This window comes from Argiope bruennichi, chromosome 8 (genome assembly GCF_947563725.1).
Source record: "Argiope bruennichi chromosome 8, qqArgBrue1.1, whole genome shotgun sequence".
In the NCBI taxonomy this organism is placed as follows: Eukaryota; Metazoa; Arthropoda; class Arachnida; order Araneae; family Araneidae; genus Argiope; species Argiope bruennichi.
In genome coordinates this window covers 70,842,892-70,859,212 of record NC_079158.1, presented here as the reverse complement: position 1 = coordinate 70,859,212, position 16,321 = coordinate 70,842,892, and the positions used below count along the sequence as shown (strand labels likewise).

Genomic DNA, 16,321 nt, shown 5'->3' with positions numbered 1-16,321 from the left:
AAATTTATTATTTAATTATGTGCCCACTGTAATTTAAATGCATTGTATTGAAGGCAGTGTGTTGAAGTCAAATTCCATTGTAGCAAAATCGAATCAACGACAGAGCTTTTGATTCTTTTATCTTGAGATTTACGTAAATCAATTTGTGAAGATTTGTGAAATTAGCATTAAGCTCTCGGCTGCATGAGTTTATTATGTTTTGTATTATTATTTATTTCTCAGAATATGCATTCAAATCCAAAATTGTTATTCAGAAAATATCATTTGGGAAATTTGTCAGTAAAGCCTTAGTCTTTGTTCAGGATACTATGTTCCTGATCCTGTGATCCTAAATGTGACTGAAATAACTTCAAGAAAACAACAGCTAAAAAAGAATTAATCTTATCTTGTATTATATTCTTTATATTATAAAATTCTTATGTTATTTTTTATATTATAGAAGACTTCCAGAGTTTTTCTTATTGCCCGATTCTATCTTTAATACGAAAAAAAACTATTTACTGCAGTTGTTATTAGATTGGTATCAAAATACATCAATACCGATCAAACTGCATCAACAACTGAAATGAGGAAACTTAGTCGACTCAATTGCTGAGAAAACATTTCGATTCGGAAACTGTTTTCAGACATACAAAAACAAACCCATTGAAACAATTGTTAATCTAAAGTAAGAATTCTAGAATTCGTCAAGAATCATACTATGCCTTCTTCAAAGATAAATTTTGTAATTTATAAAAATGCCTACATTAAAAAGTTATCAAAATATGAAAAATGTTAAACATTGATTTCAGGTTCTGGAGGGGGAGGTTACGGTCAGAGCTCCGTTGTGACAGGTAATTATTTTCATTTTTTCATTTTGTAGAATTAATAAGATATAAAGAATACTCTTTAAACAAAGCATTTTCAGCTGTGAAGCGAAAATCTAATATTGATTATAATGTTGATTGCAGGTTCAGGATCTGTTAGTTCAGCCTACAGTCAGGGTAAAGAATGCATTATGTTTAGTAAATTTTTTATAAAAAAAGGATTTTTTGTATATCCGGTACAAGCTTGGTTATGCATAATTGTCTGCTATCCACATGATAATATCCAGAAAATTGAAAATAATTTTACATGAACCCATTCACTGACAGCGAAATTTATAAACACTTAATTTTACAGTAGCTTCCTGTGGGATATCTCGTAAATGGCAGCGAATGGGTTAAAGGAAGACAGCAAAAATGTTGATATGGAATTTAGTTTTTAAACTCTTGTAGATTTGTTAATGATATATTAGTTACAAAAAATTAACTACTGAGTCTTTTAACTACAGTAGCTATAAAATCCATATAATTTGTTCATAAATTCCATTTTTTTAGATATATTGCTCTCATGAAATAAAAGATGAAGTCATTTAATGCGAAAACTGCAGTTATGTTTTACAATTTGTTATATTTTAGTTAGTTGTTATATATGCAGTTATATTTTATGATGTTGATTGCAGGTTCAGGATCTGCCAGTTCAGCCTACAGTCAAGGTAATGAACGCTTTATGCTTAGTAAATTTTGTATAAAGTAAAGATTCTTTGTCTATTAAGTACAAGCTTGGCTATGTATAATTGTCTGCTATCCAAATGATAATATCCAAGTAATTGAAAATAATTTTACATGAACCCATTCACTGCTAGCGAAATTTATAAACACTTAATTTTACTGCTATTTACCGAAGTTTATAAACGCTTAATTCTTGCCTATCAGGTACAAGACTTGTAACTACAGTAGCTATAAAATCCATATAATTAGTTCAGAAATTCCATTTTTTAGATATATTGCTCTCATGAAATAAAAGATGAAGTCATTTAAAGCGGAAACAGTAGTTATATTTTACAATTTAATAAATAATTTTCTTATAAAATAGCGTCTAAGCCATCAGGTAGTACAAATAAAGTTGTTTTTCCCATTTAGTCAATTGAATTTTATAATTATTGCAACTAAATCAAGTTTCATATGCATCAGTACAAGATATTACGTGAATGCGTGTATAAATATGAACAAAAAAGAAGAATGGTTTGAATTTTTACACGTGACAAAAACTGACATATAGAATAAGTCTATGCAGACATGAAAAAAAAAGTTTCATTTATAAAATATCTATTATCATTTATAAAATAACTATATATTATTTATTTATTTTTGTGACCAGTTTATTCATTGGATTATTAATATTTTCAGACATGTTCAACTATGTTCGTCAATTCTTGAAATGGTTATGAATTTTATGCAAAAAAGATAACATTTGTCTCTGGAAAGCAGCTAATAGATATCTTTGAATGTTTTTGGAAAATGCAAGTAACTTAAATTCTGATGCAATTGGTGTTATTTAAATAATTCCATCTGTAAGTTGTTACGGAAAAAATCCGTGCGGTCTACAATGAGCAGTCTACCGTGCGGTCTACAATGAGCCGTCTACCATGCGATCTACAATGCCAATCCATCATCAGTCTACAATGAGAAATACTAATAGGTTCAGTAAAGAATAACGAAATTTTATTCTACATGAATATGCAAATACAAAGTAGAAGCATACAGCCGAAGTGTACAAAAAATTATCACTTACAGTTAACAGTAACTTACGCCACGTTTAAACAACCATAATGACACGAAATAATCTGAGGGAACTCGCTAGAGATCAGCACTTCGAATAGAGACTTCGCTAAATTCTACTCCTCTTGACTGACTGGAAAACTGACTCACGTTTGTGCGCCTCTACATTTTATAGTGCCTGTACCATGGCGTCGATTCAAGAAAAAATGGCGATACTTATGGAGGCATAGCATAAATTAATGGAAACGTAATGGAGACTTAGCATAAATTCTCAAATATTCAAAATCTCCATTTTTGCTGCTAAATTCATCAAACAGACAAATGGTCACAAAGTTTGTTGCTGATACTGGGAATCATTTCATTCAGCATTCGTTAGAGTATACTATCAATTATAAATGATAAAGAGAATTAATATAAACGATTCTTTATAATATTTTTGTTCTGGTATTTAAATAAGATTTTTTTTCTTTATCATTTATATATACATAAAAAGTTCACTTCTTAAAAAAAAATTGCGCTTAGTAATGATTTGCTGTGTTATTTATATAGAAATTTCTCGCAACTGAATTTTAATACAATAATTCATAAAATTTTTGCGATACATTTCAGGTGGTTACAGTCGCACATTTAGCCGAACTAATACATACGGAGGTGGTAAGTATCTTAAAAACAGTTAATTATTTGTTAATAAAACATTCTCATTTTTAAAAGAAGGGTCAGTAATTTTACTCTCTTCCAGGCTCTTATGGTGGAGGTTCATACGGAGGAGGAGGAGGTCAGTATGCTTCACTTCATTGTAAACATTTCTTCAACAATTAATAATTCAACTCATCAATTATTTGTATTTAATAAAACATGACTTACTTACTAATTATATTTATTTTATTGATATGAATGTATATAATGTCGAATATTATAATGAGGTTTTCTGTGATATGTTTTACATAGAAAAAGCATCTATTGTCTAAAGAATATCTAAAACACTATGAACATGATATAAATCTGCTTGCATTTAAAAGTGCAATCTTTTTTTATTGTAATATGCTGAAAGGTTAATTCTTAAAATCCCTTTATTTTTCGGTCATGTAGGAAAGGCTTCTCTATTTTTTACACTTTTTCCATAGGTTTTCTTTTAAAGAGACTATTACAAGTACTTTTATTGAAAAATCATTAAAATATAATCTATTTAATGAAGAACCATTATATATTTTTAATTACAGTTAGATAATGATAATTCAATAATATTAGCAAATTTAAACACCCATGTTTATTATAAAAACTTGTATGAGAATGAGGTACTTTGTTATCTCATTGTGAATTACAAAACAATATGTTAACAATAAAAACAAATAAAATATCCTTTTTTTATTATTTTACAGGTTTTATAGGTTATGCAACAGCATTGCGTCAATAAAATTTATTCACGCCGTAGATTTCATAAGTAATTCTGATGAATAAGTTAATGTCTGAATTGCAGTTTCTGAAACTATGAAATATGAAAAATTTTCTATATGGCGATGAATTCATTGCAATAAATTGCGACTTTAGAGCCAGACTGAATTTTAATATTGGTTCAAGAAACTCTATGCAGTATCAGTCACATTCCCGTTCCTCCAATAAGCCCAAGTTGATGCTATTTTTCTATCAGCTAACCTGAACTAAGTCGCATGATTATGCTCTTCTTATGCTGAATTTATTTTTGTATAGTGGCACGTCTTTTAAACACTGCATAATCTTGCTATATAGATTCCTAACTACTTTGATATTTCAAGTATCAATTGAGTTTGACCGGATACTGAATATGCGATTGTGGAAGGTGTCGTAATACATTCTTCATAGCCGAGAATCTTTTTTGGTATAGATAAATGGGTTTTCTTCTTTCATCTTAAGCACATACGTTTTAAAAATTATACTTTATATTCTCAAAACAATTTAAAATAACATATTTATTCTTACATGAAATTTAGTGTACTAGATGAATTATGTTAAGACAGAATTTATGATACGTATATATAATATTTTTTCAGTTTTTCCAAAAAAATTACAGCTAGTATCCATACTTCTGTATTGAACTTTTGGCAAGAATATCTAAAACGTCAGTGTCCTTAAGTCAAACTAATGGTTCTTATGACTTGTGGTGAATGAATAGCATATAAGCCAGTTAAAAACTACGCTACACGAGCATATGCTTTTGTATCCTGGTTATGTTACTGGACTGTGAACCATAAGGTCCCAGGTTCTATCCTCACGCATCTCAATCGCCCAAATTGGTGACCTCAGACGATGAACCTTCAACCTTCGTACAGCTGTTGTGGCACCATCTACCCACAGCAAGCCAAAGTTGTCAGATTCACTTGGCGCAGCAACCCAAAAGTCGTCACACTCACGTGACGCAGCATCAACAACCACTCACCCACACACACGCCCGCCATAACGCTTGGCGCTACTCAACTGGGTACAGGCCCATTAGACAACAGCTAAAATACATCACCACTCAACAGCCATATTGTTCGTCTCACTCCGACTCACTGGAGGGAGAGTCTGTGGTGAATAGCATATAAGCCAGTTAACAACTATGCCACCCGAGCAATTGCTTTTGTATCTTGGTTATGTTACTGGACTGCGAACCATATGGTCACATGTTCTATCCTCGCGCATCTCAATCCGTTAAAGACTATTCAGTGCATCTCTCCATCTGCCCTTAAGATGTATACCAATGACAGGAAGGGCGTTGGATGGCTCCCCTTAATTATGCACACATGGAAACTTCTGCTGGCATAATCAATATAAGCACTGGATACAGGAAGCGCTACTCTATATTCATGTCTTATTTTATTGCAATTTATAAGTGTCTTCACTAAGTTGACACATTTTTTGGACTGGATTATATAGATGTATGATAGATAATCGTGCCTATATACAACACCTTTATGAAAGGACGAATGCGAGGGCCACGGTAAGCTTGGATATTTTAGGTCTTGTCTCTCGGCTATTTTTATAATACTCTGTTCACATTCGATGGTTCCCTCGTCATGTTAGTCTGAAAAGGCAACTATCATCACAGTTAAGACTACTTCTGCTGGCACCATCCATGGAATTAAAGCACACATTTCTTTCTCCTCAAAAATAAAAATAAATAAGCTTTGGAAATTTCTAACTATGCATGGTACTTAGGTAGAGACCTTAGAAGGTTTTACAATTTAATAATAAATTTACTAGAAAATGCCAGTGTCTCACTCACAATTTATTGGTATACACACGAAAGCGCTTACCTTCCAGCAATGCTATAATTTCTTTTCGGAATACCATTGGAGTAAAAATGACAGTCACCACCCTCCCAAATTCTTTATTGCTTGATTTGAGGAAAGGTGATACTTTAAAGTTCATGATATTATTCATCCGCTTTTTGTTGGTTTTTGAATTCATAGAACTGTCTTGACAAAGTTAGAACAGTTGAAATTAGTAACAACAACCAAATATATATCCATTACGAAGTACAACAAAATTAACTTATGTTTTAATACTTATAACATTTGTTATTCTAGTGTGCATTACATCTTTGTAAACATTTTCTTAATTATTTCTGCAAATAAATGATTGTTTAATACATTCATATTTTTTCAGGTCAAGGTAAAGGATGTGAAATGCCAAAAAATCCAGCTCATGGATATCATTCTTGTTCCATGTCAAATGGGCAGTGGTAAGTCTTCCAAAATAACTCAGTTCTCAACTGAGAGTGTTATAAAATATTTTTTTCTTTATGCTTTAGGAAATAAATGCAATGAAAAAAGAAAAATATGTTATTTCGTCTCTTGAATATTTTTGCATTTTTATGAGCTAGTTCTTATATTTGCAGAAACTTGTTTTGATAAACATTTAATTAATAACGTTTTTCAAGTTATTTTAATTGCAAATAGTTTCATTTTTTTCAATTTAAAAATCGAAAATTAGTTTTAAATTTATACTGAAATTTTCACTATTACTTTTGTTCCCAGAATTATATTTTTAATCTATATTTTTATTAATGTTTTTAAATTTTAATTACTTTAGTACTATGTGGAAAATTTTAAAATCACATTATTTCAACAAATCTTACTGTTTGAATTGGATTGTAGAATTATCTTAAGAGTGCTTTGATTCCTTTCAAGTCTTGAATCACATTTTTAGATTTCTAAAGTCCTGGGTACATGAGAGGTTTTTACCTTCCTTCAAAGTTTCAATTCTTGATTCCTTATTTAAATTTTTAGCTGAGACGTGGGTGTAAGTGTTTCCTGAGTACGTATGTGTAATCTTGTCGTATTCATTAGAAATTTTTACACACTTTGCAAAATGCGACGTGGCAATTTATACGAGTTCTTGGCAATTTATAGAAGTTAGGGTTGGAATTAAATCAGTCTGATATACATGTTTTCTTTCTAACATTTAGGCAATTCTCCTTTTCAACATTCTTTTCCCAGTTCCTGTTCATTTTGACTTGGTAATGAGGAAACTAAATTTCTTGTAAGAATGATTTAAAACGGTAGATCATAATTCCTTCTCAAGGCAGATATTTTATAAAATATTTAAATTCATGCAATATCATTGCCATTTGCTCCTTCCAGAAGCTTGGCAAGTAAACATATAATCAACAATACTGAAAACAAAAGTCTACATTTAGAACAGAGAGACAGGATTTAAACAAACCCTCATGATCTCCGGACCCTCCAAACCCATTAAACAATGAATGAGCATGCCTTATCTTTGCATCCTTGAAATTAAGCTTTGTATTCACTCGAAATAAGAATGCTTTTCATTTCCTTCAAAACATTTAATGAACTGTTTACCAGAAAACCGTAAGTCACATAAATTAGCACACTATTTTTTATTGCGTTAAAGTGTTAACTGTTTGGTTATAGTTGCATTAAACTGTTTATAAGTAATTGTATAATGTGGAATAATTTATACATAAACTTTTCCCCTGTTTAGAGTTTTTTTATAGGTTAACATTTCAACTTTTAAATGTGTTTTACTGCAAAAAAATAAAAAGATCCAAGTGTTGTGGTATATAGGAGTGATGCTATATCCTCTAAGATAACCATAGTAGTTGATATTAATTTTGCTGAGGGACATGGAGTTAATGTATACTTTGAAACAAGTGGGAGCGGAGGGGCGGAGGTTGGAAAAATATTGGTGAGGAAGGGTGTTAAAAAGAAATTACTCTGGATAGTTCATGAAGTGCACTTTATAAAGTATCTGAAGTATCTATCGAATTACTATTCTATTGTATTTTTTTTTTCCTTTTTCTCAAACAGACAAAAAAAAAAAATTTAATATATTATAATGTTATGCCTCATTTAATTTGAAGTAGAATAGAGAAAGTACATAGATTGACTTTAGTTTAGATTGTTCTAACTGGCTCGAAAACGATTATCAATCAAAACTAAGAACATAAAAATTATTTGATTTTTGAATAAAGTAAAATTATTTTTGTATCTGGTTAATCAAATCTTTAACTGTTGAACTTTATGCAGCTGCCTTAACCTCTTTTGAAAAACATTTCGATTAAGACTTTTGTTATAAGATCTTAATGTATGTCATTCTAACGTCTGAAACCGAAGAAAATAAATCAAGAGTGTTATCAATAATGGTAGAACACTTACCTTTTAATGAGTTTTCGTTGATATCTTAATATCTTTATCAGGACAGGAAGGATTCAAATAATTCTGTCATGAAATTAATGATTGAAATTTGATTCTATAAAGTTTGGTTAAAATACCCCTTAATTCTTATTTTCTCTTATACGAAATGCTGAACTCTTGTTACTTAAGGCACTTTACAAGCACACTGACAGATTTATCAGCGATTTAAACCGAGTGATCATCTCTTGTTTTTTGTGTAGCTCCAACTAGCGTCAAGAGTACGACTTAGCTACTTCATGCGTCACATGCACAGGGGGGGGGGAGGCACATTCACACACCTCACAGATAGAATACAGTTGAACAACAATGATGTCCGGGACTCGAACCCGGGACGCCCCAGATCACAGGGAAGACGCGCTACTCCTGTGTTAGGATGCCGGTCTTATATGAAATAGTGAGGGAATATTGAAATCCACATATATATAACTCGAAATTTTGATGAGTCTCGACGTTTTAGATTTTCCTAAGTTTGAAAAATAAATTTTTGGCTTTGAACTTGATTACTCAAAAACATTTTGATTTGGATAAATAAAATTTAGTTCGAGGACTTAAAATTAAATGTGTAAATTTCTGTTCAATGTAGAAACAAATTTATTCAAATGATGTCTGTCAGACTGTTCTATTGCAATTGAACCTAATAATTCCAAAATACAAAGAGCTTGGTAGATAAAATTGAGGGTATGTGTTTAATATGTAAAATAAAGATTCAAATTTCCAACCAAGTCTGCCAATGAATTGTACGTCTATCTCACTCTACTTTCATATGCAAATAAACACAATGACTGAAATCAATGAAATTTGATATGTTATCTTGAGAGTACAATTATAGTTTTTGTGAAATTTCGGTATAAATCGGTTGACAAAACAAAGTGCCCAAAATGTATATTATCATTATAGATTCAGAACAAATACTATATCCACGCTAAAGATCTATTTTTCGTAACTATTGTCAGCTCAATTCCATGCAAATCATTCGTATCCTCACCCAAAGTTTACATTTCAATGCGGAAGGAAAATAAGATCTTTATTGAAGAGTATACGAGAAAGTTTCAGGGAAACTACTTTGCTAGATTTTTCATAATTATGAACATAAACGTAATCAAACAATTAAAATTCCATACTTTTTTTCCGATTTTCAAGTTGTAAGTGATGCAGCCTTTTAATTCTTCCAGTCTAGTAGTATCTTTTCATTTAGTGATATCAAATAAAAAATCAGGTACTTTAAATTAAAACTCGTGTAAATTTTAAAGATACCAAATACTGTTGAGTAATTTATTTTCACAATTCTAATTATTCAAAACAAAATTTCAAAATATTGTCACTTCTTTTTAAGCCTATTTTCTGTAAAGATTTTCACTCAGAAAATTTTCATTTAATTTCATTTTCCTGCTGTCAGTCATAGATTTTCTTTGCATTCTTGCCATAGGTTTACATCAGAATTTAATTTTACTTATACTCCATCAAAAGAATCTACATAAAATTAATTATTCGGTGCATAGAATAATTAGTTGAAAAATTTCATAACGCCTCCATTGAAATATAAATGATTCGGAACAAATTGCATTAATATATAGCAGAAATCATCATCATTCAGGAATTAATTATTCTACAATCACTTACCGTTTTAGTTTCTTTCATTTTTTAGCAACCAATTAGATTTTTCTTATGTCCATTAATTCATCTGAGGCTAGAATGCAAAAGAATAATTTTGATAATAATGACTTTGAAAGAAAAATATTCTTTTTGTAGAATTTAATTGATAATATTTCATTCATCTTTAAAATGTCCACCTATTAAATGGATATAAATCAATAAAACTCCAAAAAACTAAAACACAATTTACTGTTCGAAAACACTTGAAATCTTAATTGACTTTTAATCAGTCGAAACCAACCACAATAATCATAATTATCCCTTTCAGATAATGGCTGCAATTCCAATTGGAAAGAGATTAGAAATGTATTAAAAGAAATATCTCAGTGTTGCTTAGCTTCTTGCATTATTAGCATAGCAGTTTCCTATAAAAAAATGTGTATTCCAAATACAGTAGATTAAAATCTTATTATTTCTTCGTCATTATCTGCTATCGATAATTGCTACAATTTATTTAATTAATTCATAAAGGGGTAAGAAAATTCATTTTTTACTCTTAATCATCTTAAGACAGTTTTTAGGTCATTAAACTCAAACAAAAATGTATTGGATAAAAGCATGAATTGTAAAATTAAATCATCAAAATTATTTCCGTAATAATAATTGATATGAATATGATAAACACTCAACTTAACAAATAGAAGAATATAATTATTGGATATGTTCGTATCGATAGAATAAGCTATTGAGTATCGATATAATATAGTATCGCAGAATAAGTTAAGAATGGGAGAAAAACTTCTCCTGTGTCACTTTTGTAAATCTGATTTGCTATCACTCGCGAAATTACAAAAATCATTTAACTCTGTTTAATTTTTCCGCTATATCATTCATATTCTTTCTTTACTTTATATCGATAAGAATAATCTGTTCTTTACTAGGTGTGTTCAATAAATTAATGTACTTTCTAATATGATATAAGATATTGTCTTGAGTTTTATCTATCTACAAGGTGCTTAAAAAGAAGAGAAGTCCTTATTACTTTTATTGCTAAAAATAGCGTAATCAGATCTATAATTTACAACCACAAAGTTTTATTAATAAAATAGAAAATTGTATCAATACAATTTAACTACTGTAGATGGTAATAATAAAAGGTTTTAAAAAAATCGAATTTTTACCCGGATCCCGGCGTATAAAAAAGTATTTATTGGTAAAATGCTGTTTTACATTCATCAAAGTACAGCTAAAGTTCCATGCTTCTTTGTATAAGAGATATTAAAATGCAGATTTGATCACTTTATTCCAATCCCAAACTAATATTTTAACTAGTACATTTTAGAGAATATACAAATAACAATAATTAGAATCAGAAAATAATAAGGAATGTATTAGTTAAATAAAAATTAAACCTAATTTTAAAATTACCTAAATTTTAAAAACGAGTCATGTAATACACTAATTGAAGTATTTACAAAACTTTTACGTATTTAACGCTTCTACAATAATACAAAACTGCATTTTTCTAAAAATACTTGCATGGGTATGTATTATAATTTCACCCATCTTAAATAATCAATCGTTCGAAACGTTCTTCTTACCGAGATATGCTGTTTTTTAGGAAAGTTTAATATTATACACAAAATTGGAAGCAAATAATTTAATTTTTTTTCGTTTGAATTTTGTTTCTTTGAAATATCATAAATCTTCAATTTTTAAAATTTCCCCTTTTTTTTTCTTTAGTAGTCGAAGTTGAAACTGTCTACAAGTAAAATCGAACAACAATATCTGATTAACAAATTTATTTCAAGACATGAATATCGAATGACGTAATAATGTACAAATATTTGCCTATAATAGTTTTCTGAATTATATATACGCATTTCTCTCTATATTTGTATAATTTTTAACTTTTCATTATTAGCATCCAAAGAAACCAAAATGTGTTCATGCAATTGCTGATTTTGTTTAATGAAATTTCTTATTTGGAAGTATACGTCTAAGTACAATATCTTAAAAAATAAAATATTAATAAAAAGGAAAATAAATAGGTATTTTAAGAAATAGATTTATTTATATAAATACGTATTATAAGTAATAGAAGAAAATAAATATGTATTCCTCTTTTTAGGGACACCTTGTGCATGAGTACAAATACATTCTTTTAATTATATTAAATGAAATTTTCGATTAACTAGAAATCTTGTCTAATCATTTTTCCAACATTTTTTATTATTGTTACAAATATTATTTAAAAATAATAAAAGTTAGCTAAATAAATGAAAGACTTTAAACTTTAGCAAAGATAATTAGTGAAAGCCTTTATTTATCTAATTTTTCCAAAGAGTTTTCTCTTTTTTTTTATTTTTAATACTATTGCAAATTATATTATATATTTAATATCTTTTCTATTACTGCAATTTATTGTCTCTAGTAATTCCTTCTTTAAACAAAATAAAAAGAATAAAAAAACAACCTGTTTATTTGAAAGTTTCTTTTGCTGACACCTGAAAACTTTCATACTGATTAAAATTTATAAAATCAATTAACAAGATAGATTTTCCCAAAACTTACTTCCCTACTTTATAATACAAGCCTTCTTCCCGAGTAAAACTATAAATCTAGGATAAGTAATCGACGCCACATTCAGATTTTCATTTTTAGAACTAAGCACATGAAAGTTTTGGGCTTAGTAGTATCAATACAGAATACCGAATATGAAATATACAGAATACAAATAAGAAATGCAGAATACAAAATAATAAATTTTTGGCGCCATTTTTCATCCGATTGAAATCAAAATTTAAAACGACTGCAATTATAGTCACTAAATTTCATACCAAATTTCATTCTTTTAGTAAATTCCTTTTTTGAGTTGCTTATTATCGTGGAAGCGAAAATACAAATCAATAGGCGATGAATCCATTGACACATTTGATTCAAAATTTGATTATAATTTACAATTTAAATTCAGGATTTGTGTCCCAAATTTCATTTCCTTAAATTATTGCGTTTATGAGTTATGTTTGCATACATGCGAAAGTAGACCTACTGACGATTAAGTATTGACAGATTTGCTTTAAAGTATCGTTATGAACCTATACGTTAGATGTTAAACCTGCATGCCTAATTCTATCTACCTAACTCATTACATTTTGTAATTTTCATATTTAATTGTAGTGTGGTCAGACTCGGACTTTTTTCTGAATTGAATGAAATCTGACTGAAATATGCAATGTTTCTTTAATGATCACATATCAAATTTCATCCATTTAGCTTAGATTGCATTTGAGTCATTATGTTCACATTGAGACACAGACAGATAAACATAATTACATACACATTTAGCGAAAGTCTAGAACAGGCTTTTCCACCAAAATCTCGTGTTCAAAATTTCTGATGATTACATCATTTTTTTCTTTGTATACTTCACATACTAAAAAGCAAAAATGGTATTCGATTTTGATTTCTATGTAATTTCCGCTTCAAAAATGTTTCAAAATAATCATTTATGCAGTAACATTCTCTAAATGCCAATGAAAACAAACCAGTAGAAAAAACAGCATTATTTTCAAAGACCATTAGTTCCTCAATCTCTTCCTACTGGGAAATTAAAGCGAAGAAAAACTCTTCACTATATTGACTTCCAAACTGGAACAAGATCAGAATTACTTTTAAAGCAGGAAGAACTAGTGGACGGGGAGGGTGTTAATCCCACCTGTCACACCATCTGCTTTTATTGTGGGATGTGTGAGGAAACTCTCGATATTAATCCTCTTAGAGGGACTTAGCCTCATCCTTTCTAGATTTCTATCTGACGCCCCTACGAAAGGAACCCGGAGCGGTTCATTTTCTTTCTCTTTACGTTCGAACAAAGATGCTCGATAGAATGTCTGATGGCAAAGTTTAAGCGATATCACAGTATTCGTGTTCTTATAGAAAGAAATGAAGATTGTTTTCCAATATAGTCGCTTGTGTTTGGTTTGCTCAGAAGTGATCTGTTATAATGTTTTCTTTAAATAGATACTTTGAAGAAGTTTGTGGATTGGATATATTTAATGGAAATCAGGAAGTTTTGTAACTCTAAAATTGTTTTTTTTTCCTTCTGTTTTTGCATGATTAAAAATCTCAAAGAAAGAAATCTCAACCAGCAAGACTAATAGGGAAATCTTTCTCGCGTACCATCTAATAAAGACTCTGTTTTCTACCTCTTGCATATAATTATAGACGTTGGGCCTTGAGTACTTAACTCTTTATTTTCATGCATCAGAGTTTGTGCTTTGTGATAAAGTAAAAAAGCGCTAGTGGAGTATTAATCGCATTATATTAACGAAGAGAATTACGATAATCGATATTTGCAATGAATTTAGTATTTTTTCTGAATCTAACGAGTGATCTTTTGCAGTTTCACACAGACAGGCTATTAATTCACAAGTACCAGAAAATCTGGTATATATATCTTGAATGCCTTTCTCCAACCAATTGAAAACAAAATTTCTCAAAGAACTATAGTTGTGGTCACTTCATCACGTACCAAATTTCATCTATTCAAGTCATTGCATCTATTTAATTATTACGTTTACTTGCATTTGAAAACATACAGTCAAACTGTCTTTGTTTGTCTGTCTTTGACGGGACTGGTTTCGGAGCTAAACTAAATTTTATTCTTTTAGCAATTTACTCTTTATATTTATCATATGCATTTTGTGCTCGTGCGGAAAGACAGACTTTCTGTGAATAGCTTTTGTCAAGGATTAAATGAAAATTTACAAATTTGGTGCAAAGACTATGTACCAAATTTCATTCTTCTAACTCAAAGGGGTTTTGAATTATCATATTCGCAAATAGATATAATTTTGAAATTGTATTATTTTGGATTCAGTGATTTTGGAAACATGAAGATTTGTAGTGAAAGCTTATAAGCCAGTTAACAGCTACGCTACACGGGCAATTGCTTTTGTATTGTGGTCTTGTTACTCAGCTGCAAACCACATGGTTCCAGGTTCTAAACTATGCTACAGATTCGTCAAATTATCGAGTTCAAATTGCTTGACAATTACAATACTTTCTCTTTGTATACTTGATATGCGAGAAGATAAAAAATAAATTTGTACTTGCATATCTCTACGTTTAAAATGAGAAACGCCAATGAACCAATCCTTCAATCTTAACTACTGATCCAGTTTTAGCAGTTTTTGAATTTATATAAATACTCAGGGCCTTTAGATACATCTTTAATAGTTACCAGCTCTCCATTACTCTTCATTTCTGAGAGAACATAAACATAAAAGCATAAACTTAATTTTACCGTAACTATCAAAAACGTATTTTTACTATGCGTTCCCTAAATGGAAAAGTCACAGCAAATTCTCCCAGCAGCAATCGTAGTGTTAATCGTGTAATAATTACCAGTTAATTTTTTACCCATAAACAACCCCTTCACCGTTAATTAAGTTTCGAATGGTCACATCCTCTTCGTCACCTTCCATTTCCGAGAGAAATCTCAAAACATTACGCCACTGCACATTCTAATTCCCCAACCACAACCACTATAATAAATTCAAAAATTATTTTATAAGAAAACTTTTGCATTGTAAATACGCTAATCATGATAACTTATCCCCTTACCGATTTTGAAAAAATACCGCGATGCATAATTTTGACAGAGCTTCCAGTCTTAAAAACTGGACTGATTTTGCCAATTTACAGAACACTACTAATCAATCATATTGCTTCAAGTTTATTGTACGAGTGATTTAAAATAGTTCTTCCACATTTTGTGATAAGCTACAGTTTATCAAAGTTTATTGATATGACTAGATTAATACGATGGAAGTGATTAACGAAAAGCTGGTCACCGAAGATAGTTAGTCTTCATTTCTGATTGATTACACGCCAATCTGTATAAAGCTAAGTTGCACCTGAAAGGGAAAGCGAATGAGTTATTTCGTACGCATATTATTTCTTATTAGTAAAACTCAGTTACAACCACTAATCTGCAATAAAATGTAGCGATTATTCATTCAATATGCATTTTTTCCTCTCTAATCACGGTGATTATATATCAAAGACTTGCAATTATCTAATTATTTTCTGTCACTTGATCAATTAAAAGACTGAAAGCCTTAACTTGAAAATTATTTCAATGCTGATTGATAATGGAGAAAAACTTCACTGGAAAAATGATTTTACTTTATAGGAAATGTACTTAAATAATATCGGTATACACTTCTTGGGGAATAAGATTCTCATTAAAGAATCCGAGTTAGTGAAATGCAATTATAATAAGTTAGAAGGCGTTGTTATAGAACTGACTAACTGTTCATATAAGAAAAATCAACATTGAAAAAGCACCGGAAGTAATAATAGGATGAAGGTTTCAAAGCTAGCTAATGAGCATTTCATATAGCGGATTGCTCTACGGCTGTACGCAAATGCAACTCGGTATAGCATCCTTATTCCCCAGAT

The 16,321-nt window shown here is 29.9% G+C and overlaps 1 protein-coding gene across 2 annotated transcripts in view; it reads left to right on the top strand.

Moving 5' to 3' along the window:
* Positions 1 to 16,321, top strand: part of LOC129981119 (uncharacterized) — a 472,677-nt gene that overhangs the window by 51,542 nt on the left and 404,814 nt on the right. Inside the window, exons 7-11 of one of the 2 annotated variants that reach the window (XM_056091800.1) lie at positions 792 to 833; positions 1,484 to 1,516; positions 3,192 to 3,236; positions 3,322 to 3,357; positions 6,207 to 6,282. In XM_056091800.1, coding sequence (XP_055947775.1) covers positions 792 to 833; positions 1,484 to 1,516; positions 3,192 to 3,236; positions 3,322 to 3,357; positions 6,207 to 6,282 — 232 coding nt within the window. The remainder of the gene's footprint in view (positions 1 to 791; positions 834 to 1,483; positions 1,517 to 3,191; positions 3,237 to 3,321; positions 3,358 to 6,206; positions 6,283 to 16,321) is intronic. The other variant, XM_056091801.1, reaches the window with a different exon arrangement.